At 38.6% G+C, this 26,260-nt stretch overlaps 1 protein-coding gene and 1 long non-coding RNA gene across 2 annotated transcripts in view; one reads left to right on the plus strand and one right to left on the minus strand.

The window, feature by feature from the left end:
* rap1ab (RAP1A, member of RAS oncogene family b) overlaps positions 1–26,260 on the minus strand; it is a 66,993-nt gene that overhangs the window by 31,732 nt on the left and 9,001 nt on the right. The window contains exons 2-5 of the mRNA XM_082156801.1: positions 19,413–19,501; positions 7,987–8,055; positions 7,824–7,880; positions 6,771–6,911 (exon numbers count right to left, since the gene is read on the minus strand). Coding sequence (XP_082012927.1) covers positions 6,771–6,911; positions 7,824–7,880; positions 7,987–8,055; positions 19,413–19,469 — 324 coding nt within the window. The 5' untranslated portion in view covers positions 19,470–19,501. The remainder of the gene's footprint in view (positions 1–6,770; positions 6,912–7,823; positions 7,881–7,986; positions 8,056–19,412; positions 19,502–26,260) is intronic.
* Positions 600–5,414, plus strand: LOC309488556. Its single transcript, XR_014202180.1, has 3 exons — positions 600–2,637; positions 4,420–4,485; positions 5,401–5,414. It is a non-coding gene; the product is annotated as an uncharacterized lncRNA (long non-coding RNA).

The following is a 26,260-nucleotide window of genomic DNA, read 5'->3' on the forward strand; positions in this document are numbered from 1 at the left end:
AGCCCCCAAAAATGACAATTTAAACATGCTGTAAAAAATGATCTGTTGGTTATTTTGAGCTAAAACTTCACATACATACTCTGGGGACATCAGAGACTTATTTTACATCTTGTGAAAAGAGTCATAATAGGTGCCCTTTAATTAGTGATTCTACATTTAAATATTGATGATTACAAGTTTGGGGGATATGCGATTAATTACAGCAAATTGTGCAATTAATTAGTTAAATTTTTTTTATCGATTCCCAGCCCTAATACACTTTTTAACGACAAATGCCCGTCTTGTACCATCTCTGAGATGCGCCACGTATTACGTCATCACGTTGGAAAGGTCACGAAAAAAATAAAAATAATAATAAAATAAAATAAAGATGTCGGACGATTTTGAAGTTGGAGGAGAAAATGAGATGGAATTTTTCACCCTTCCCTACCTTTTTGAACCGGAGTACACAGACAAATAACTTAGATAGATGACTTGACGCGTGACCTTTCCAACGTGATGACGCAATGCCTGGCGCGTCGCAGACCAGCACAAGACGAACAATTGTGGTTGAAAAGTATATACATTTGAATTTTTTTTAGAAAATGGCCGATCGTTACACTAGATAAGACCCTATTCCTCAGCTGGGATCGTGCAGAGCCCTTTGAAGCACTTCAAAGCCCTTTGAAACTGCATTGATTTGGACTTCAACATTTTGGTAGCAATTGAAGTCCATTGTGTGGAGGAAAAAAATTTTTCCTCAAAAAACGTAATTTCTTTTACACTGAAGAAAGAAAGACATTTACATCTTGGATGGCACTGGGGTGAGTAAATAAGGAAATTTTCATTTTGAGGTGAACTAAGCCTTTAAGTGCGTGCACCACGACTATGAAAAGCCATGATTACGATATAACAATTCACCATGGAAAACGCACCCGACGAAAAGATGCCTGCAAACTTCCAAGTCAAATTGTAATAATTTAGAAATAAAAGGCATTTTTCCTAGCCTGATTTTAGCCTCTGATTTGAACACTCTGTTTGAAAGGGCATTGTCTGCTTTGAGACTTCAGTGTAAACGCCCACTGCTGTGATTGGCTGACATGCTTGCATATGAAATAGCTAGCATTACATATGGAACTCTCTCGAATACTTTTACTATTACAGCTATTATACGTTTTTACTATTACAGCTATTGAGATTAACAAATCGTGAGAAGTTTAAGTATTTAGATCTATTCCCATCACACAAAAGGCTGCAGTGATGAGCATTGAGCAGATGACAGCCTGTTGATCGCGTGAATGAAGATCTTATCATTGCAACGCAGTTTCTGCACTCTCACTAATGATTTCACCAATGCAAACATGAGTTAAGTACAGTAAGAGCTTCGTTGTGCAGTGTAACAGCGTCATTGATTTCATAACGAGTTTTGGCAAGACTGTCCAGATAAACTCGTGCTGTGTGATTGACAGCTTGGGCGATTGGAAAGGGATTGTTCTTTGATCGCTTTCTGTATATATTTTAATCACAGTTTAAATAAGATTATTTTCATCCTACCAAAAGAAACGATGTGAAGTTGATATTTTAGTCACTGGCTTGATTTACTGATGCATAAAACAGTATTGATCTATTTTGAGAGAAAGATTATCTGTCTGAACTTGAACAATTATACATCAGAAATTCACATAACCCACTGGTTCTTCAGAGGCTCGGATGAAGGAACTAAAAAAATACTTTTGTGTTCATTTGTACATCCAAACACTGAGCAACTGCCATGCTTCGCTCGTTTGCAAGCCATGATGTCTCTCGAGGAAAAACCAATATCGCGCAGCTCATTTTCTCATGGGCGGGCCAAATTCTCTTTGCGGGCAAAGAAGAGAAAGGGGAGGTGACCTTTCCCCTTATGACGACAAAGGCAAGATTCTAGATTTGCCTGTCTGAGCTTTCATTTTCTCAAAAATACCCAGGGCTTGGTTTACACCTATCAAAATGTCTAGCCACTGGGGGACCATAGGCAGGCTAGGGGAACTCATATTAATGTTAAAAAAACCTCATAAAGTAAAATGTTCATGTCATGGGACCTTTAAGCATTAAAGGTTCATGGGTGTAGCCTACATGGCTTTACAAACATTTTACACATTAAATAAATATATTTCAGTGTCTATTTCAATATGCAGCAGCTTTTTCCATACAGTCTAATGCTCAAATAATTAAATGTTCTCTAATCAAACCTGTTACATTTCTTAATTAGGGTAATGAAATTAACATTTGACTTCTACTCAGCCAACAGCAAGGCAGAGGCTCATACAACACCACCACTCAAAGATGAAGAGGAGATGGCCATAATACCAATTATTGGAAGAATATTAAAATATTAAAAAGAATAACTGTTGCTTTTGTATTTGTAGGAAATAAAGATGAATCTGAATAATTTGTGTTTCTTTAACAGCTGTGGTTGTGGTTTTGGCATATATCTCGGACTACCCTTCCATCTGGTATCCTTCCGTTCCGTAGAGGAATCTGTTTTATTTTCAGAAGGAGCGATGCTGGGAATATGCGTGTTATCAATGCATCCAACCACATTGAAAACCCTAAAGGAATCAGATTACTTCCAGAGGTCGCAGCAAGATGTTATCAAATGAACGTCATTTATAGGCTTGGGTATCGAGTATCGAGTATCGATTGGAACCGGGACTAGCTTTGCGATTTTCCCGGAATCGTTCAAAAGTTTAAATTTCGATTCCTAGTTTCGATTCACAGTCCGCCGACCGGAAGAAGAAACCGCTGTCTAAGTCATTTCTAGCCCTATTCTGAACTGAAGTAACAACATAATCGATTTCAAACTGCCAAATGTTAACTCGCTGACACTTTAGTTAAACATTTGTAACGTACACACGGCATGGTAAATGCGTGTACTAGCACAGGTGTAAGCTTATATTGATTGTTATGCTAAACTGCGAACCGACACATTTTATGAGACGCTGTGTGAGTTGCCTTATTAACTCACACAGCGTCTCATAAAATGTATTCAGAGCAAACAACCCTGACGTTAAACCTTAAAAACGTACTTATGATGTTTTCTTATTCTTCGGTATCTTGCAAGTTGCAACCATATTCTCTCGTCCTCTGCTCGTCCGTTTGAAAACTGCACGCGATGCCGGCGAACGTAAAAAAAAAAAAATATTCATGAAAACACATTTACGAGCTGCCAACTCTCACGCATTTACCGTGAGACACACGCAATTGACACTTCTCACACCACACATCCATTTTCTCACGCACAATAAAATCGTGAAGCAAAGAGGACACGGAGACCGACAGACTAGACAGAGCAGTTACTTTATGATATGAAAAAAAATCTCAGCTCTCAGATTCTGTCAATTTTATTACGAAATTATAACAATAAATACCGTTTTGGCGCTTGTAAATGTGACGCGACAGATCCCTAGCGCACATGAACCGATCATCTCGACTAGCAGCTAATAGTACAAAAAACACGAACACTGTTGAAAGATACAGTAGACTACAACTTACCTAACTGTATATTCCTCATATATAATATCGATCAATCAGTGTTTTTTATCAGCGTGAAGAGGTCAATAACATAGCTGGAGAACAATTATGTCATATTTACCTCAGGAAAGCCATTTAATGAACATATAGGCTGTAGCACATAGGCTAGTTGGCAAGAAAAAAAGAGCTATAGAGAGTATTTTGCTAAATATGTGTACTATATTACATATTTATTATATTTGAACTTATATCATTAAATAAAGTTGTTATTATAATAAAAAAAAACGCATTATATTTAATTTGAGTTATTTTTAACCTTAAATAATACTGCCAGCTGATAGGGCTCTCTGTATGTTTACAGCATTAGGTGAGTTGTTTTTTTCTTGAGAAAAATTAAAGCCTATCTTGAGTACCTAATATTTATCCAAATGAGTCAATATTAAATCAAATCACAATAACTGAATTGAAATGAAATAATTAAAAAGCGTAGCTTACCAGAAATTGTACCATGTAAACATTGTAACATGTTGTCACTAAACCTAATAAAATTCAGTTTAGTTACTAAAATGTTAGTGACAATCACATACAATACAATACACTTATTGTGATGCAAATTTTTTTATATTTCAATTGATGGAGAAGGTCAGACTATTTCCTTCAGAAAGACCGTTGGTTAGCTAGCTCATTTAAAATGTCAAAAAAGTTGTTTAAAGTAGATTTGATATTTATATTGTAGTTGAAAACAGCCCTGTGAGAAATTCATAGTAAATTTCATAAAAAGTAAAAAGTTAATATAATTAAAATTTATCTAAACTTTTTTGACCCTGCCAAAGAATCGGAATCGAGAATCGTTAGGAACCGGAATCGAAACAAGGAATCGGAATCGTTCAAATTCAAACGATACCCAACCCTAGTCATTTATCAGATTAGCCTCATTTAAACCGATTTCTGCACAGTGAAACTCCTCTTTGATGGCACAAAAAACACTCTACTGACGTAAATGTATTTAACTGCCTTTAGGGTAAGAAAAATAATCTTGTTTCCGTTTGCATTAAGATTATTTTTCTTACCCCACTGTCAGATCATTTTACTTGTTTTAAGTGAAAATGTGAAAAAATTCAGTTTTATAGCTGATTGTCTTATTTTGTTTACATCTTACTTTACACACTTCAGGGCAGGCTGTTGCAGCTATCTCAGGGGAGAGACTGTATGACACTATGGTACAGCCTGAGACATGCACAATAAAAAAAATTGCCTTCTGCATTTTTTTTTGCCATTGTACCGAACTCGTACCGAACCGTGATGTCTGAACCGAGGTATGAACCGAACCGTGACTTCTGTGTACCGTTCCACCCCTAGTTCCTACCAGCCGTTTGTTGTAGTCCTTAACCCTCTGGGGACCAAAAACGCGCCCACGCGTTTTGCTCGTTTTTTTTTTTAGCAATGAAAAATAAACACAAAATGCTCTGTTAATTTTGATCTTTCATTTTCGTGTAATACATCAATCGATCCTGTTCAGTTTCTATTTTTTTTCTGTATACTCACAATACAAATAAAGTGTTTTGCTTTTTGACAAATAAAGAAAAACTAACATGATGCTATTTCTGCCTTCTCTCTGTCAGTAAACTCCCATTTGAAACGCGTTCGAAAATTATCTATAACTCCGCGAAAATTCAGTCAAACAGGCAAACAGACCCACGGGCATAAAGCTTGAGATCGCAGCTTTTAAATGAAGTAATTTATATAAAAAACAAATATTATCAGCTTCTGTAATCTGTATAAAAAGAGAGCGACTCCAGTCGAGCTCATTAGGAGCCATTCAAAAGTAATGTGACCACTCCCCGGAGAGCGCGTGCTATTCAAACGCAAATTCTGAGAACCATTTCAGTCTGTGAAACGCCCCCACATCAGCTGTAAACAAAGAGGCATAATATAGCCTACCTTATGGAGAAAATTTTCCGTGCTGATATGAGGAGCAGATCCCGCTGAGGAGTGAGGTAGGCTAAGTTATCCTTTCTCAAGTGTTAATGTGGAATAACGTTATGGAATAACGTTGTAGGCTTATGTAAACAAAAAGATGAATCGCGTTTCTATAATATGAATCGCGCGTCTATTTGTAAAGAGTGTTTAGCCTAAATATGAATCGCGCGTCTGTGTGTGAAAGAATAAACTGCTTTTACAGTTACTGCGTTACAGTCAGGCGAAGTATGAAAGACAACATTTTGTTGACTAGATTTGGGTACAGTTTTTACTGTAGAATATACTGTCACATCAAATAAGCTTTTCTGAATATATATAAAATACTATTTTGTCAAAAATAAAGTCATAGACTAAGATGTTCCAATGTTGGCTATATTCAAACTAATGAATACATATGATAAAATGTAGGCCTATAATCTTTTTTTTTTTTTTTTTACAAAGAAAGAGTACTTTTTTTGCAGAAATATTGCTGAAATTGTAATTATTGTTGTAATTGTAACCTTTTTAATAAAATAGCAAAACATATTTACAAGATAGATGTAAGCAAAATCTTAAATGGTCAATATAAGTCTTCTTCAAAATATATATTTTGTCTTTGCATTGTGGCTCAGTCAGTGTCACACCTGAATGAATGGCTAATTATGCAGAGTCATTATGCAGAGTGGGTGGGACTAAGGTGTAAACTACTCCTCCCCCTCGCATATTGGCTTTCCAAGCAAAACCTGTTTTACACCATTTAAATCAATGTTTTTTTTTTTTGTGAACGATAAAGCAAGACTATTTTCACATAATTTTGAAGCTAGAACTGAAAGGGACAACATCCATTAGTCAAAAGTCTTGTGGGCACATATTTTGTATGAGTTTTGTGGTCTTATTTCAGCAACTTTCATTTTTATTTTTTTAAATAACCACGCATAAACATTATTCTCTTAAAAATACAAACATCTACATACATGTTGCTCGCATATTATGGTAGGCCTGTTTGTGCTATATAGAGTGAATTTACACCTTTGCCATTAACATGTTTATAAATAACTGAAAAAAGCACAAATGTCAGAGCATGTCAGAACATCTCAAGGGCCCCAAAAACAGCTTGGTCCCCAGAGGGTTAAAAAGCGATTTCTGTAAAAGCAAATATCTCCCTTTGCTTTGAACTTTGAGCATTGTAACTTTGCAGATGTTGTTTTTGCTCAAACAGTAACATTACACACTAACTAAAGTTAAAAAAGTGAAATCATAAATCAACCACCCCTTTAAACTAAGTTTGTAAAGTGCTTCTCTGTATTTTCTCTCAAACTTACATCCTCTGTGTCCTTTACTCGTAAGATCTGCTCTCGTAAGTCCTGCAGGTCATTGAATGTGGACTGTGCTGTGATTGAGTACACAAGAGCAAAGCCCTGACCATTCTTCATGTACAGGTCCCTCATGGCTGTGAACTGCTCCTAAAATAAGAAGGAAAAACACCATGAAATTTTACATTGAGATTTACATGTAAATCCATAAAACTTTCGCTCATCTTTGAAACCCAAAGAAAGATATTTTATTGAAACCTGAGGTTTCTGTCCCTCCACTGAAAATACAAAACTGACAATTCAAAATGGCATAAAGTTGGATGGACTTTCAGAGGAGAGAATGAGAGAATGATTGTGGTAACTATGGTTTTGTAGCTGAAATGTGGCATATACATATCAAATTATATTATAATAATGTAGACATTTATTAAAGAAGTAAAGAAACATAACTAAAGTAACTTTGTTATTAAGCTATAGCCGTTTTGTGAATTTATAGTAAATTTTCTTAGGCTATTAGTTTTCATAATATAATAGAAAACAGTTACAGTATATAGCTTGGTTTTTACCATGGCATTGATGTACCATGCATGGTTTTACCTGTGGCTATCATGACCTACAAATATATACAATATAATACTACGGAAGATCAATGGTGAATTTTAATAAGAGTAGAATAACTCATGTCAGAATTAAAATTTTACCCTATAAAAATGAGGCTCATTTGAACATACAGATGTTCCGGTTTTTGTTTATGAACTCAAGCTCAAACTACTGCCACCATCAACTCGAGCTACTGCCAAATGTGCATTTCCAAGAGACAAAACATGCAATATTATTAATAAATAATAAACTAATTTGATTGGGCCTGTCTGGGGTCAGTTTTTCCTATTAAAAATTCTTTGCATGTAAGGTTTTGGTAAGAAGCGTACAGACCTCTGATGATAATGCAAACTAAAGAAGGGTGTCAATTCTTTATTTTTCCTCTAACCTAGTTGCAGTATGTTGCCAGCTGAGCTCTCCGAAACACAGAAGGTTGAAAACAGGAAGGCCGACAACACTTACTGTTCCAGCGGTGTCCAGGATCTCCAACATGCACTGCTGGCCGTCCACCTCCACTTGCTGTATGAGGAGAAGGGAAGAAAATAAAAATAAACAAAGATAAGCTTCCATTACCCACTAGGTTATATATAAAAAAAAAAAGAATCTACTGAGCAGAAATTGCTACCTTTCTGTAGGAGTCTTCTATTGTGGGGTCATATTTCTCAACGAAAATTCCCTGGACAAACTGGACCGTCTGCAAGATTCAAAGATATTTCATTACAGCCAGAGAATGTTTCACACAAGGCTTTAAAATAGTCAGTGGGAGGAAAACAACTTGCATCTCATTAAACACTATGAAGACTGTGAGCAAAATATCTTGACAACACTACTGGCTAATCATTTATACAATTTAGCTCGACAGAATGGATCGCATTGTAATATCTACACCCCGAGCCTGGGATTTCTCCACCTCTTTAGAAACAACTGGTGTAAATCCAGATTTGGAGGCTAATAAACCCACTTAGGCTGGTTCTAAGGAGGTGCCAAGCAACCCAAAACAAAAGGCAGGAGCACCCTCAGGTGATACTGTAATAATGTCATATTGGTGAAACAGATGTGGCAAATGCTCCATGATTTTTGTTCAGTGCCGAGTTCTGCATGCTTGCGAATACACGTGCGTTCTTTGCGCGCTTTCGAGGTTTTATATAATACACTGAATACAAGTTTTGATTTTCATGCTGCTTAGAGGACAGACGGCCAATTACACATTGACTTAAATAACTAGCAGACGGCCGTACGCATCGATTTGCGCTAAAGGAGTAACCCTTGAACTTGACGCACAATGTAATGACGGCAATCAACGCCTCTCGAGTTTCAAACAAACAGGACTGGTCAACTACGTTCGTCATTACGTTGTGCGTCAAGGGTAACATTTACATTTTACATTTATGCATTTGGCAGACGCTTTTATCCAAAGCGACTTACAGTGCACTTATTACAGGGACAATCCCCCTGGAGCAACGTGGAGTAAAGTGTCTTGCTCAAGGACACACTGGTGGTGACTGCTGGGATCGAACCAGCAACCTTCGATTTACCAGTTCAGTGGTTTAACCCACTAGACCACCATCTCCGCCGGTTACTCTTTTATCGTAAATCGATGCGTACAGCCGTCTGCCGGAAGCTAGCTATTTTAGTCGATAAAGTTTTAAATATGGATATTTTTCTTACACTAACGCATCGCTTCAGAAGACCTTTATTAACCCCGGAGACACGTGGAGCACTTTAATAATGAATAGATGCGCTTTGATGGACTTCCAAGACATACAGCCATTCACTGGCATTATGAAGCTTGGAAGAGCCAGGACATTTTTTAATATAACTCCGATTGTATTTGTCTGAAAGAAGGTCATATACACCTAGGATGGCTTCAGGGTGAGTAAATCATGGGCCAATTTTCATTTTTGGGTGAACTACCCCTTTAAAAAAAACAATGCTAATATCTACAAACAAAAAAAAATCTTTATATGAATTTAACATTTTCAAACCTAAAATCAGCAAGCTTTTATTTTGGTGAGTTGACAGGAAGCATGTATATGCATTGACGGTCAAGCACTGCCGATTGAAGCGCGTCAGTGAATGTTACAGCTAGGGCTGTGCAATTAATTGAATTTCGTTTTCGATTTCGATTTTTGCTCCCAACGATCACCAAAAACGATTATTTTGCCATGTTCTGTTTTGAAAGAACACTCTAATTTTGTCTTGTGTTCTGAATGACGCGCACACGTGCACGCGCACATCCGCCCCTCCCGAAGCCATAAACTCTCTCAGCTTGAATGTTTAAACTGATAAGACTTAAAAAGAAGTGAAAATGATAAACTTTAGTTACGATGCTATGCTAGGGTGACCATACGTCCTGTTTAACCAGGACATATCTGGCCAGGATTTCGAGATCGCCCAAAATGCCCGGGATTCGGCTTTTGCTTTCTACAGTCACCATTCATTATGTTTACATTATTACATTATTTGACACTGACACGTACGTGCCAGCTTTGCAGGTCATGCATTCTGCTTCACACGGATCCCGATCGAGACGAAAACACAGGAATTTTCTTAGCAATGCTAGAACGCACATCAACCGATCACTTGTTTAGCGTTCATGTAAACACTACATTTAGATTCACCAATCGGAATTAATTCAGTCCTACTGAATCAAAAGGTGTGCATGTAAACAAAAAGAATGGCGACGAGAAAGCAAAAGCCGTATCCCGGATATTTTGGGCGATCTCGAAATCCCGGCCGGACATGTCCTGGAATATGGTCACCCTATGCTATGCTGGCCCGATTGTGCAAGTGACAATTCCGTCATATCCCGACTCCTAAACGCGAGAGTGTAGTTTCGACGCTTGCTTTGTCCAACCCATTTTGAGAGACGGAGAGAGAAAAGACGCAGCGCTGCTGAACACTCACGCGGTTTGTGAAATTGCGTCTTGGAGAAAGTTTTAAAATTATTGATTTGATTTTATAATCTGTGTGGATTCATTTAGGCTACTCATACAATCTACATGCTAAAGTGAATCAATGTTTGTGGGGGAATTTCCCGCATTATCAGTGGTAGACCTGCGGGAATTAAAATACTCATTTAAGTATTATCTGTTATATTATTTATTTTAATAGTTCAAAAAGTACAATGTTAAAATTTCGATTTTTTAAAGAATTGTTGAGAGGTGTCTTTGGTAACACTTTACAATAAGGTTCATTAATTAGCATTAGTTAACTACCTTAGTTAACATTAACTAATAATGAACAATACTTCTACAGCATTTATTAATATTAATTTCACCATTTACTAATACATTATTAAAATGAAAGGTTGTATTTGTTAACATTTTAGTTAATGCACTGTGAACTAACATGAACAAACAATGAACAGCTGTATTTTTATTAACTAACAATAAAAGATTAATAAATACTGTAACAAATGTATTTCTCATTAGTTCATGTTAGTTAATACATTTACTAATGTTAACTAATTAACCTTATTGTAAAGTGTTACCGTGTCTTTTTAATAAATGCAACACGTTCCCAAAGTCATGTGAAATAATCGTGTTACATAATCGTGATTTCAATACTGACCAAAATAATCGTGATTATGATTTTTCCATAATCGAGCAGCCCTAGTTACAGCTTTGCGTTTTGCTCTGAAATAGAAATCTTATACAGCATTACAGTTAGTCGATCTAAAATGGTAATTGTGCGTTAACAGCTGTCCACCATGTCGGTATGCAAATGAGTGGTCTGAACTTATTTACCCAGGGCACTTTTTTCTGGTCGCACATGCGCACCACTTATGTGCAACCCTGAATATAACTATCATAATATGGTTGGTTTATATTAATGTCGAAAGCTATATGCTTAATATGTAGCTCTGTTTGACAATTTGTATCGTGGGTCCCTGCTCTATGTCTTTTTGCATTTTACTGTGTTCCAAAGTTCAAGTTTGGTCATTGTTGGTCAGTTGGCGTTTTAACGCTATGCGATCTTCATTGGCTATTTCCTTGGTGAGTAACAAGTTAAAATAATAATAGTTGTTTAAAAACCTATGGTTAAAGTCTGCTTTTGATAAAACCCCCAAAAAAAGATTCAGGGTTGAACCTGTTCATTTCTTCTAAAGTTGTTCATCTAAAGAAATTGAATAATCATATATAATGATAAAACACTGTATAGACGTAAACTGTATTAATTTAAATACATAGATTTTTAATTAAAGCTTCTGAAGATATTCAGTCAAGAGCAGCGAGTGATTTTCTCCTTGTCTTTTGTTGTTTGAATAACATTAAGGACACAGACAGCAGCATGCATATTAGGCTGCTGCCACTTTCAGACCTCATTCACGGATCCAATACATTCTCCCAACCGACCGTGTTATGTAAACCTTGTATGTATTTGACAGTTTAAGCGCAATAAGACATGAAAGAGAACTTCGCTCAGTATTTGGGCTTGTGACAGCCGGCTTTCTGTGTGCAATTCAGGTATGTGTATTTTTTCTTACCGCGGTGAAGCAACAAATCTCGCGGTTTGGCGGTTAACAGATTGCATACAGAGAGGCCTTAAAAGCTGCTAGATCTGCTTATTTTTCAACCCTATTAGAAGAAAATAAACAAAACCCTAGGTATTTATTTGAAACGGTGGCTAAACTAACGAAAAAGAAAGCTTCAAGCCCAGAAATTTCCAAGCAACACAGCAGTAATGACTTTATGAACTTCTTCACTTATAAGACTGATAATATCAGGGACAAAATGATAACTATGCAATCGTCTACTACAGTATCACATCAGGGAGTGCATTGTAGTCTCCCTAAGGAAAAATTCGATTCATTTATTGCTATAGGAGAGGAAGAATTTGCTAAACTCATTAAATCATCTAAACCAACAACATGCATATACCGTATACCGACTAAGCTACTGAAAGAGGTCATAGATCCTCCTCTTACTATCATCAATTCATCTTTGTCTCTAGGATACGTACCAAAAACCTTTGAGCTGGCTATGATTAAACCACTTGTTAAAAAAAACTCAACTTGATCCTACAGAATTAGTCAATTACAGGCCCATCTCGAATCTACCCTTTCTGTCAAAGATACTAGAAAAGGCAGTATCTTCACAACTATGTTCCTTTTTAGAAAGAAACGATATCTGCGAGGATTTTCAGTCAGGATTTAGACCGTACCATAGTACCGAGACAGCTCACATTAGAGTCACAAATGATTTGCTCTTATCCGATCGTGGTTGTATCTCTCTTTTAGTGTTACTCGATCTTAGTGCTGCATTTGACACTATTGACCACAACATTCTTTTAAATAGACTTGAAAATTATGTTGGCATTAGTGGAATTGCATTAGCATTGTTTAAATCATACTTATCAGACCGTCAGTTTGTAGCAGTAAATGAAGAGATGTCTAATCGATCACAAGTTCAGTATGGCGTACCACAAGGCCTGAGCCTTGAGGTACTGATACTAGGACCACTGCTGTTCACTCTGTACATGCTACCATTAGGAGATATCATTAGGAAGCATGGAATTAGCTTTCACTGTTATGCCGATGATACTCGGCTCTATATTTCTTCACAACCTAACGAAAACTACCAATTCACAAAATAAACGGAATGCATAGCTGATATAAAAAATTGGATAACTAGTAATTTCCTTCTACTAAATTCTGAAAAAACAGATTCTAATTATTGGACAAAAAAACTTCCTCACGTAATAACCTAGAATACTGTCTAACACTTGATGGCTGCTCTGTTAAGTCTTCGTCGTCGGTTAAGAACCTGGGTGTGCTCTTTGATACCAATCTTTCATTTGAAAGTCACGTGTCTAGTATCTGTAAAACCGCATTTTTCCATCTTAAAAATATATCTAAATTACGCCATATGCTCTCATTGACAAATGCAGAACAATTAGTTAATGCGTTCATGACCTCAAGGCTAGATTATTGTAATGCTCTACTGGGTGGTTGCCCTGCACGCTTAAACTACAGTTGGTCCAAAACGCAGCAGCTCGAATTCTTACCAGAACCAGGAAGTATGACCATATTAGCCCTGTTCTGTCAACACTGCATTGGCTCCCTATTAAACATTGTATAAATTTAAAAATATTGCTGATTACTTACAAAGCACTAAATGGTTTAGCTCCGCAGTACTTGAGCGAGCTCTTAACTCATTATCATACCTGCAAACTCAGAAGGTCTGAAAAAGGTGACATTTTATAACACCCCCAAATACTGATCAATATTAAGGGCATTAGGTTTTAGGGATGGGACGGTATGAAAATTTAATATCACGATTATAGTGACCAAAATTATCGCGATTATCAATATTATCACGGTTTTGTTCAAACGAGATGAAAGTGTTCAAAAAGAGATGATGATCACACTGAAGGCATTTCAACAAGTTTTATATTTGAAAATCAACAAACAACAAATAAAACAAGCAGCTATATGCTCTTTTTAAAGCAAGATTCTATTCTGTGCCATTTCCTTCCTTATAATGACGGTCGTCAATAGCAACGCATTATAACACCGCGCACATCCATTTTAACGGCCACCTAGTGTTAAGTAGTGTTCATGACATGAATGTTGATGTGCCTTTAAGATAACTTCTATGGCATACGTTATTGTATGCATGCTGTTTTTATATGAGCGCGCACGCACAGTGAGAGTGAGATTGCTCGCGCTAAGAGGAAGAAGATGACAGCTCTACTGCTGACCGTTGTTTTATTATAATGTGTTTACTTCCACTTTGATTTGTAGCGTGTTTTAGAGTGTTTTCTTTTCCCTTTTAACATTCGTTCTTCGACATGTATGTGAAGAGTGTGCTTATAACTGAGAGAAAACATCTATAAAAGTCTCGTGGAACTACCAGTTAATTTGCACAAACTCTCTGACAGACGTTACACCATGTATCACAAACGCGCTCTCTCGTTTTATTCAAATAACTTGCCGTCTTGCGTCTCCATTTTTAATTGTATTGAAAATTAAATCAGAGTTGATTTATTGTTTACAGAGTTTGATAATATTGTTGTGATCATCTTGTCTGAACGATTGTTTTCCATCCTCGATTAAGTTTGCCTCAGGACTTTTGTTAAAGCCAAAATATGCCCACACCTCAGAATTGGTTCTCTTAAAAGGCTGAAAAATCTCCCGAGCGCTGTCACTGCCTTCTGCTATTCCTTCTTGAATAAAAAAACAACAACATTGCGCGCTGAGCCTGCGTCAGACTGTTGCTGGCTGGACAGGATCTAAAAATCGCGATAATCAAACACGGTTTTAATGATAATTAAATTTTAAACGATATTACTAACCGTCAGTAAATTTTATCGTGGTTTATAGTGAAACCAGTAATCGTCCCATCCCTATTAGGTTTATTACCCACTGTCAGTTTAAGACATCGGATCATTTCCAATGACATGCGGATCCAGAATTGCACTGATGCACATCCGATACACTCACAACTGTTTAAGACATAACCGACATATTTTACACGAATACTCTCCAAAACGGACATTTAGACATAATGTTGTGTGTATTTGTCCATTCAGACACGAAACAGAGCTCAATTCAGTACTCGCGCGCTGTATAGGTGTCTATGGCTGCACGCTTCGGTTCGGGTGTGTGCGTGCGCACAGAAAGATGAGACATGCAGCGCATGCCAACTCGTGTCCCGCTGGGTACATCAGCACATTACAGTACAAATGTGTGCATCTACTATCAGTTCTGAATGGATCGCTTCCCAAATTGTCACTATCTAACATTTTCGTCTAGTTTTTATTCGTTGACGAAAATGTCAATAGATTTTCATCATAGTTTTTGTCATTCAAAACTAGTTTTTATAATTTACTTTATCGTCTCGGTTTCGTCTGTGAAAAATGTCATTGATGAAAATAATGATGAAAATTATTCATCAACAAAATTAACACTAATGCAGTGGAGGAGATAGCCTTGCCAAAATCCTTCACATTGAACTAACATTGACTACGTTTACATGCAGCCAATAACCCGTTCAAAACCGGGATATTAGCAATAACCCGGTCGCGCACGGCCATGTAAACACCGGCAAAAACCCGGATATGCTCATATCCCGGTTTTTAAAAACCCGGATATTATCCCTGGGGTACCCCTTTTCTAACCCGAATATTTGGTCATGTAAACACGTATCGGCATATCCCCATCAAAAGGAACATTGATTTGTGTTCTGCGCATGTTCTATTCGCAAGGAATCTTGGTCTTTTGAGTAGAGACGGCGCATACAAAAACCCGCGTGCAGTATACCGGAAGTAAACAAGAAGTAGAGGTAAACATGGCGAGACGCAGCACAGCACCACACTTTTGGAGCGAGGAGGAAATCGCAAACAAAGGCGATCGCTATCTGTCCCGAACTATTCATTATCCGCGTGCTGCTGCTGTTGTTGTTGCCTTTGGATACAGGAAGAATCGGAAATGACGCACATTGCGTCTTAACATTGTCCGTACGTCCAGACGCTAACCGTGGGTCGCCGTTTACATCGGGATATTGCCAATTGATTACAAATTCCATGTATACAGGAGTAACTCTCTCTACTCACGCATGTAAACGGGTTATTCCGAATGTTTCAGAAACCCAAATGGTCAATGACTACGTTTACATGCAGCCAATATCCGGGTTATGGTCGGGTTAGGGTCACTATTTGGGTTTCTGAAACATTCGGAATAACGCGTTTACATGCGTGAGCAGAGAGAGTTACTCCTGTATACATGGAATTTACAATATCCCGATGTAAACGGCGACGCGCGGTTAGCGTCTGGACGTACGGACTTCCTTAAGACGCAATATGCGTCATTTCCGATTCTTTTTCCTGTATCCAAAGACAACAACAACAACAGCAGCATGCGGATAATGAATAGTTCGGGGCAGATAGCGATCGCCTTTGTTTGCGCTTTCCTCCTCGCTCCAAAAGTGTGGTGCTGTGCTGCGTCTCGCCATGTTTACCTCTACTTCTTGTTTACTTCCGGTATACTGCACGCGGGTTTCTGTATGCGCCGTCTCTACTCAAAAGACCAAGATTCCTTGCGAATAGAACATGCGCAGAACACAAATCAATGTCCCTTTTGATGGGGATATGCCGATACGCGTTTACATGACCAAATATTCGGGTTAGAAAGGGGGTACCCCAGGTATAATATCCGGGTTTTTAAAAACCGGGATATGAGCATATCCGGGTTTTTGCCGGTGTTTACATGGCCGTGCGCGACCGGGTTATTGCTAATATCCCGGTTTTGAACGGGTTATTGGCTGCATGTAAACGTAGTCACTGACTACGTTTACATGCTGTCAAATATCGGGTTATGGTCGGGTTAAGGTCACTATTTGGGTTTCTGAAACATTCGGAATAACCCGTTTACATGCGTGAGTAGAGAGAGTTACTCCTGTATACATGGAATTTGTAATCAATTGGCAATATCCCGATGTAAACGGCGACGCACGGTTAGCGTCTGGACATACGGACAACCTTAAGACGCAATATGCCTCATTTCCGATTCTTCTTCCTGTATCCAAAGACAACAACAACAGCAGCAGCACGCGGATAATGAATAGTTCGGGGCAGATAGCGATCGCCTTTGTTTGCGCTTTCCTCCTCGCTCCAAAAGTGTGGTGCTGTGCTGCGTCTCGCCATGTTTACCTCTACTTCTTGTTTACTTCCGGTATACTGCACGCGGGTTTTTGTATGCGCCGTCTCTACTCAGACCAAGATTCCTTGCGAATAGAACATGCGCAGAACACAAATCAATGTTCCTTTTGATGGGGATATGCCGATACGCGTTTACATGACCAAATATTCGGGTTAGAAAAGGGGTACCCCAGGGATCATATTCGGGTTTTTGCCGGTGTTTACATGGCCGTGCGCAACCGGGTTATTGCTAATATTCCGGTTTTGAACGGGTTATTGGCTGCATGTAAACGTAGTCACTGTAGGCTAACAACACAATTTGCTGATCTTACGTTAGCTGAGTAGCCCAAGCTTACCTTCCATTATAACGAACGTGAATTAATCCGCGGGAAAGCTGCAGCCAGGGGCTTTTCAAAGAAGACGCTGCCTTTATCTTGACTGTGATTGGCCAAATGACTCGCGTTAAACTATCCTTGTATCTCTGTAAAGCCGCTTTGGAACAATCTACATTGTTAAAAGCGCTATATAAATGAAGATGACTTGACTCTCCAGTCATCCTACCACTTGCCCTCTAGACCCCATCCCCTCACATCTTGTTAAAAGCGCTATATAAATGAAGATGACTTGACTCTCCAGTCATCCTACCACTTGCCCTCTAGACCCCATCACCTCACATCTTCTACAAGCCATCTCTCCCACACTTCTACAAGCACTCACACACATCCATACAAGCAACTCCTCCCTCCATACTGGCATTTTCCCTACCGCATTCAAGCAGGCTCGGGTAACTCCACTGCTTAAAAAAAACAAACATTAAACATCACTTGTAGAGAATTACAGACCTGTCTCTCTCCTACCATTCTTTGCGAAAACACTTGAACGAGTTGCTTTCAACCAAGTAACATCCTTCCTGTCTCTGAACAACCAGCTGGATGTCAACCAATCTTGCTTCAAGAAAGGGCACTCAACCGAGACTGCATTACTGTCGGTCACAGAAGCCCTACGGACCGCAAAAGCTGCTTCCAAATCTTCAGTTCTCATTCTCCTGGATCTGTCTGCTACCTTCAACACTGTGAATCATCAGATCCTTTTGTCCACCCTCTCATCACTGGGCATCATAGGTACTTCCTCTCCACTGGTTTGAGTCCTACCTCACAGGTAGATCCTTCAAGGTTGCATGGAGAGGCGAGGTATCCAGAGCACATCAACTGACCACAGGGGTTCCTCAGGGCTCAGTTCTTGGACCCCTCCTATTCTCCATTTACACCACATCACTGGGACACATCATACAGGCACATGCTTCCTCTCATTTCAACCAGATGATCCCACAGTAGCTGCACGGCGGACATGTCGGCATGGATGAAGGAACATCACCTGCAGCTCAACCTGGCAAAGACTGAGCTTCTATGCCTCCCTGCCAATCCGTCTCTACAGTACGACTGCACTATCCAGATAGATTCATCATCAATCACCCCATCAAGGTCGGTCAGAAATCTTGGAGTAATATTTGATGACCCGCTGACCTTCACAGACCAAATTACAAAGACCACTAGATAATGCCGGTTTGCACTGCAAACCTCCCTTATTTGGCTTATGCTACTCTGAGCAATGCCTGCACTTTGTATTTTGAGCACTTCTTGCTGTTTTTTTCCTCTTCACGATGACTCGCTTAATTTGGTCCTAATTTGTAAGTTGCTTTGGACAAAAGCGTCTGCTAAATGACTAAATGTAAATGTGTAAATATGTGCTAACATTTAAATTAATCATGTGATACAATGCACTTAGTATACAGTAATATTGCGGGCAGCCATGTAAAGTGGCTAACATTAGGCTACTAAGATGTTTCAAATGATAATCCATGTTTGAGGTTGATGAATGAAAGGCGACATTTGGATTTCCTGCCCCACATAATTACCACATGGACCAGCCGTGGTAATGATCTATCCGGCATGGACTGCATGACTGCCAATTCCTGTGCAGTTTTTTTCTGTGACAAACCAACTAATTCAATTTTGGACTAAGCCTTGATGAGTCTCTTCTCATCAACTAACATTTAGTCAAATATTAGGGGAAACTGAGAAACTGAACTTGCATACTGTAATGATTAGGGCTGGTTCGTCATGGTTCAAGTATTGTAAAGGATGATCTCATCATGATACTTGAGATTCAAATGTTCAAGTGTAATTTTTAGTACGGAAAGTTCATTCTTGGCATGGATAAGTGAATAGGCTTTTACAGCTGTGGAACTAAACGACAAAAGACAGCACATCCAATCAAAGAAATCCAAAGCCATTTGGGATGCAGCCATCTACTACTGATAATTACCGTGGATCACATCATTGCTTGGCCGAGCACTGGAGTCTAGCTGCTCTGAGGTTTGGTGAGGAAGAGATTGTATACTGCACTTACCAGGGCTGACTTGCCCACTCCACCAGAGCCCAACACCACAAGCTTGTATTCACGCATGGCAGGGTCTCTTCACCAGACTCCTCAGTGCTCTAAAAACAAGATAAGAGAAGAGAATGAGTAGGTCACTGCATATGGATATATGGTAGTTTGTGTGTGTGGAGTAGAGAGCACCCTGGATCGCAGCCCATGGGTGGGGGATAATACAAGCGCGGCTTCTTACACACAAAGCAGCTGTGGGTTCTAAATGGAAGTGTGCAGTCTGGAGCCAGGACTGAGAACTGCTAAGCATCTGGGCCTATATGGATTTAACCATTTAATATCAGCAGGCCCACACTAATTTGGATAAATGATTTATTTTACTCGCCTGACTTTTTTTCATGGAATGAAATGGCCTTCGCATTCACTCACTTCGCACGGACCGACCGTCACTCGCAGTAACACATTTATGCAGGCTACAAATGCACACTTCACAAGATATCACAGCTGGATTCGATTAAATCTGCAAGGTTTGTGAAATTAAATGTTAATTAGATATTCAGAAATTTGTTTAAATGATGTAGATGCGCATTTGCTGAATGTTGACGGTAAAGGATAAAAGTATTTTAGCCTGATTGTTTGCCTTTTCTGTTACAAATAATATAAAAGCAATGGTTTACTTTTTCACATACCATTTACTTTCTTTGTTTACCAGTTATGTCTCACAAAGTATTAGATATGACTGACAGAGATCATAAACTAATGAAGACGGAGAATGTGAGTGAGTGCTGTGTGATCAAGCGCTGCCCTTCTCTTCTCAGGCGCTGGTGTTCAAATAAAACACCGCCCATCAAAATAAAAGTCTGGACCGCCGTCAAAATAAAAGTCCCGTTTCCAACACATCGGCCAATCAGAAAAACGTATCGGCCGATGCCGATATTTTAAAAATGCCAAATATCGGCCGATATATCGGCATTGGCAATATATCGGTCGACCACTACACTTAAGGCCTCATTATACTTCTGCGTCGGACCTACGCCGGAGCCTATACGCCGTAGGCAACGTGTTGGTTTTAATTTATACTTCTGCGTCGTTGTCCGCTTTGACGCGCACCTAGGGATGTGAAACCCTGAGGGAGGGGTTCTGGCAGACCAATCACAGTGCTTGAGTCCGCGTAGAATTGACGCGTTGTTAAATTTTTGGAGAGGTGCACGTCAGGGTACGCCGAAGGGTACGCGCGCTACACACAGCCTACGACGTAGCTACGGCGGCAGTTCGACGCAGAAGTATAATAGGCCTTTAACCTCATCATAAAAAAACAAAATTCTATGCTTTCATTCTAGCTTATGCTACTCTGAGCAGTGTCTGAAACTTTTAATTAAGCACTTCCTGTGTTTATTCTCCTCTTTACAATGAATTCGCTTGTTGTATTCCTATTTGCAAGTCGATTTGGATAGAACTAAAGCGTCTGCAAAATGAATAAATGTAAATATAATAAAAATATAAATTTCTCACAGTAATAAAGTAAACAGTCTTTAATAAAATAAGAAAAAATAATCAAGCTAATAGCAAAAATAAACAGAACAAATATACAATGAAATGATAGAGATTAGGTAGACTAGGTACAGAAAATGAATAAAGAAATCAAATTTAAAAACACTGCATTGTATTTACTGAATAAATTAAATATAGATGAATCACCCTGTTGTCTGTGTGGGTCCTAATGCCCCAGTATAGTGATGGGGACTCTATACTGTCAAAGAGCACCATCCATCGGATGAGACGTTAAACCGAGTTCCTGTGTTCTCGAGTTCTCTGTGGTCATTAAAGTAAAGTTATCTAAAGAAACAAAACGCGGAGCTTTTTGCGATTATTGGTGGTTAGGCTACAATGCTGCATTCGTCTTAAGCCCTATTCGCACGGGATTAGTATTACCTAGGGACCTCCGGTAATTTGTAATAATCGCAGAGGTCATCTGTGATTTTTATCCCGTGCAAATCTGCCATGTCTGTAAAAATGTCTGTAAAAATTCCCCCGAAAATTACCTACCGTATTTCGGCCAACACAGGGGTCCTCTGATAATACCAGTCCCGTGCGAATCCCAATGTCTGTGATTTGGGCTGTTTTTCTGTGAGCCTATCGTTTCCTAAAGAACGTAATAACCATTATGGGCCGTTTAACAGTCCATTTTACGTCTGTATTAAAACTATATTAACAATAAAATCTCTCGATATGCTCTACTCCACTCGCTATGTTTTTCTCCAATAAAAACTATGAAGTGCGGCAAAAGAGAAAACAAACTACAGTAAAGACGTGATCCGGAAGCTCAACTCGGGCCGTTGTCATGGAAACGTCAAATTAAGTATTTTGGCGCAACATGGAAGCTCTTTTGGAAAGTTTGGACGCTTTTTGTGGTAGTGTAATTTAGTAGTCTGTATCGTGGAGCATTTCTTTGTCTCACACAGCCTCTAAAGACGTCCATCCTGTAAGTATCTCAAGAAATCAAAGTGTGAAAGAGTAAAAATTATATAAAATGAAATAAACCAAATAAAATGAATAGAAAAACAAGCCTATCGCGACGTTTCGGTATTTATAATACCTTCTTCAGGCAGGCTTGTTGTAAATATGGACAAAGAATAAAAGAAAAAGAAGATATATTATATATTTATACAATAATATCATATTCTATAATAAATATCATATATTTCTCTAATAAATTGGTTTTAAATAAGTTCTTTTTTTGAATTGCAATACTGCAGCGCGATCTTCGTTTCAGCATGTTCAGCTAGTGAAGTGTGAATGGGTGGGCGCACGCTGTAAAGTCCGTAAACTCGAGGGAATTACGAACATTTATTTGCCCGTGTGAATGAGCCACCAAAAACACAGACGTCAGGGGGTAATTTCTTAATTACAGAGGTCCAGGGGTAATACTAATCCTATGCGAATAGGGATTTATACACACAAGACACACCAAAATTTGCGGGACGAATATGTGTACCGTTACGCCCCTAATTACTATTTAAACAAATGTCAAGAAAATTTTTTTTTGTTTTTGTGACAAGGTAAAGTGAGGTCAACCTCAACAATGGGCTAGAGCTGGGCGGGAAGCAGGTTGCGGGGCGCATTCGGGACGCCATGAGAGTATTGCGATAAGTACCATCATGTGCAGGTTTATCGTGGTTTTCCGGTTCGGTTTGAATATCGTTACACCCCCAGTATCTATATGTCAGCACACGTATCTGTCAAAGATTTAAATAGGGATGTCCCGATCCGATCACGTGATCGGAAATCGGGCCCGATCAGGTGTTTTCAGACTCGATCGGAATCGGACGTTACCTCCCGATCAGGACTCGGATATATATGTATATATATTCTCATTATTTTTGAACACATCTATAGTTATGCGGTGCCACAGAGTTACGCCGGTTTCACACTGCACGCGAGCAGAGCATTAAGCAGCGCAGGAGCAATGCGTATGGTGAGCAGGAGCAGGACACGCGCGTTTTGCTTTCACACTGGCAGCGTTTGTCACGCGCAGCTGAACCGCGGCGTGTGTACAGACAGAGTACTCTATAATGGATAAGTTGGCATTGCTTTATTTCGTTTTCAAATACATTTAAGAGAAAAGAAGCTTGTCTTTTCAAGCATGTCAAGAAGCTTATTTTATTAATTTCATTTATATAACTTTTGGTTCATCTTTGTTTTTATTGTTCGGGCAACAAGTTTGTTTTTGGACATTTGTTTTCTTTTTAAATTGCTGTTGGTCATTTGATTGACTTTAAAACACAATAGATATCATCAATGCACTTTTTGGATAAAACTGCGGTGTATTTTGGCCATGATCAATGCATTGTCACTTTAATTCAGTGTAAGCGGTGCAGCAAAAATAGACTCGGCGCCGAAACGATCGCGGCACTGCTGCTCTGCTACGCACTGCCGCGCCGCCTCTGCGTGCGGTGTGAATGCTCTAATCTGTTAACATGGGCGGCGAAAAAAATACGCGCTGCACGCTCTGCTAACGCATGCAGTGTGAAACCGGCGTAAGAGTTAGGAGTGCAGTTCCTAAAAGCACATTACTGGCTTTGCAAACACTGTGGCACTTTTATATTTTATTTGTTTACATGCCTGCCGGGTATTTTAAGTTGAGGTGCTATTTGTTTATATATTAGACTTTTTTTATATTTACTGTTGCACTAAAGTCCAAAAGTGAAGAATTGATGTTATTTATTACAGAGTTGTTGAATGTTAAAATAAGGTGAATTAAATAAAAAATAAGAAACATCCTGGATCTGTTTTTTCACTCTTCTTTATTCTTTTTTTTTTTATGTATTATAGAAGTATCAGATCGGGACTCGGTATCGGTAGATACTCAAAATCAAATGACTCGGACTCGAGGGCAAAAAAACCTGATCGGGACATCCCTAGATTTAAACTGTACGTGTTAATTATATCTTAGCAGTTATTTTGAAGCCCTTGATATAAAGCATGGCTCATGTTTAGGACAAAGTGGATTATGTACTTATCCCCGCAGCCGCTCACTCTGCCTCCTCCGCTATTTTTCAAACTACTGTACATTGCTATAAACAGTATTGCCTCATTCCATACCGTTTATAAAAATAAAATAAAAACAATTGCTACAAAAATAAAATATATATAAAAACAATATATCGTACAAACTCAATATACGGCCCAGTGCCCAGCCCTATGTTACACATGTGTTGTCTTTCTCCATTGTTTGTGCTTACTTAAGACATAACTAACTATGTTTACTAGGATACTCTCCAAGACAAGTATTTTGATAATTTTGTTTTAAGTTGTCTGTTGTTCAAGCGCACAAAAATGTGAAAAAGAATTCAATTCAGTATTTGCGTGCTGTCAGACACAAGTACCGTATTGAATTCTCTTTTGAGTCTTCTTGCGCTTGAATGTTTAAATTGGCAAGGCTTAAAAACTCATGCAAATGATAAACTTTAATAACGATTCAGCACTGGCCCGATCGGGACAGTGAGTTCCATCTAGAGATGCACCAATACTACATTTCTCAGCCTACACAGATAGCCGATTATTTGTTTTTTCTTATGAAAAAAAAAATGTCTCCCAAATAATGCTGCAAACTATACAGAGAACCCTCTCATTTGATACACTATAATATTGGTTGCAATTAACAACAGAGGTATTATATTAAACTACTATTTATTTTCAGATATACTAATTAAAACCCCCCAAAAAACTGGAATGTTTGTATACAACTCAGTTGCACATAAGGTAGTTTTCATAAGCACTTCATGCAACATTCATATATAATTAACAGTAAGCTCCTTTTATAGCCAACTAACAAATGGATGACATTACTGAGGTAAATGCAACGTTAAGTGACATCTTTCCATGGTTGAAATACTGATTGAGATATTATATGAGATAGGGCTGCACGATTAATCGCAATAAAACCGCACGCGATTTGGCAAAGGCTGCAATTATTTTATGCGCAGCTTGTCAGTGGAGTGCGGCTGATTGGTTGTAAATACTGCCCCATTTGAACGCCAGAGGGCGCTCTCATGCAAACACGATAAATATGCCCCGCTGCAAAAGTACAATAACGCCGCCTTCACACTGGCAGTTGAAATCAGCTCCGTAATACGCAATACGCCCCCAGCGGACATCGTACTACACCGTTGAAAAGCGTCGGAAGCTTCGGAAGCGAGTTAGAACAAAAATGGCGGAGAGATTAACGGTTGATTTAGTCAGTAGCTATGTTTCCATCAACTTGTCAATCGAATTATATGAAGTTCGGTAAAAAAAATCATGCGAATAAAGCTGGTGAAAGTGTGTTTCCATCAAACGGCTTTAAAGCGAATAAAAACCTGTGCGTAATGACGTCACATGCTGCTTTGCGATCAAATTGGTATATCGAATTGATTTGAGACATTTTAAGGTGTTTCCATTCATTTTCGCACTGAATCGCACAACATTCAAGCAAACATTTGCGAACAAAGTTTTGCTAGACAAAATGGATCGCGCCATCTACCAACAAATGATCAATATTGCACAAGTTGTAATAGTGCAGAGTCCTGCACGGGTCCATTTTTGGAGACCCGCCCCCGCGATAAATCGCACACAAGCTAAAATCATTCCATTTAAAGTGCTTTATTTTTTATCTCGCACCTCTCTCAACATCACAATAGCCTCATGAATGGGCTAATGAGCGCTAAAGTGCGCTTTGTTTTGGGCCATTCAAGTAGCCTAGGCTACCTCCAGTTCACGCGCGGCGCCCCTCTGTGTCATTGCCTGCTATATTTAGCTCTTATTTATTAAATCCAGGAAAATGGTTAATTAAACATTGATTAAAATTAAGATACAATTAATACAAAACGAAATTCACTTTAAAGAAAGTCTTTCTACAAAAACAAACTTAATAAAGTGGTCAAAATCATGTCTGCCCAGTCCATTTGTCTCCCGATATTCGGGATCATCTTATCTTATTCATGCTTTTTTCACTTTTCATATAATCAACACATAGGCTTATTAGCCTGCCCTAGAATCATTGAATATTATTTTGCTTGATTGACGGGTTTTTATTTAAAAGAAAGAGCGTAGCCTACATTTGTAGGCCTATATAGGCTATGGGCAATTTATATACACAATACTTAGGCCTACTAAAATATAATTAATATAATTTTATTGCATTTGTATTAGTTGTTTGAATAAAATAAAAAATAAAAAAAATAATTAAGATCGGTCGATCTTAACGCAAGTTTACAACCGGCCAGTCGGTCGGACTAAAAGGGGAAAAAAAAATGTATTGGGTCGGTCCTAAATTGACAGGATCGGTCGGGTAACGGCAAACAAGAATATTTTTAAGGATGCCCAAAACA

The sequence above is a fragment of the Leuciscus leuciscus genome (genome assembly GCF_965113295.1).
Source record: "Leuciscus leuciscus genome assembly, chromosome: 23".
Taxonomy (NCBI): domain Eukaryota; kingdom Metazoa; phylum Chordata; class Actinopteri; order Cypriniformes; family Leuciscidae; genus Leuciscus; species Leuciscus leuciscus.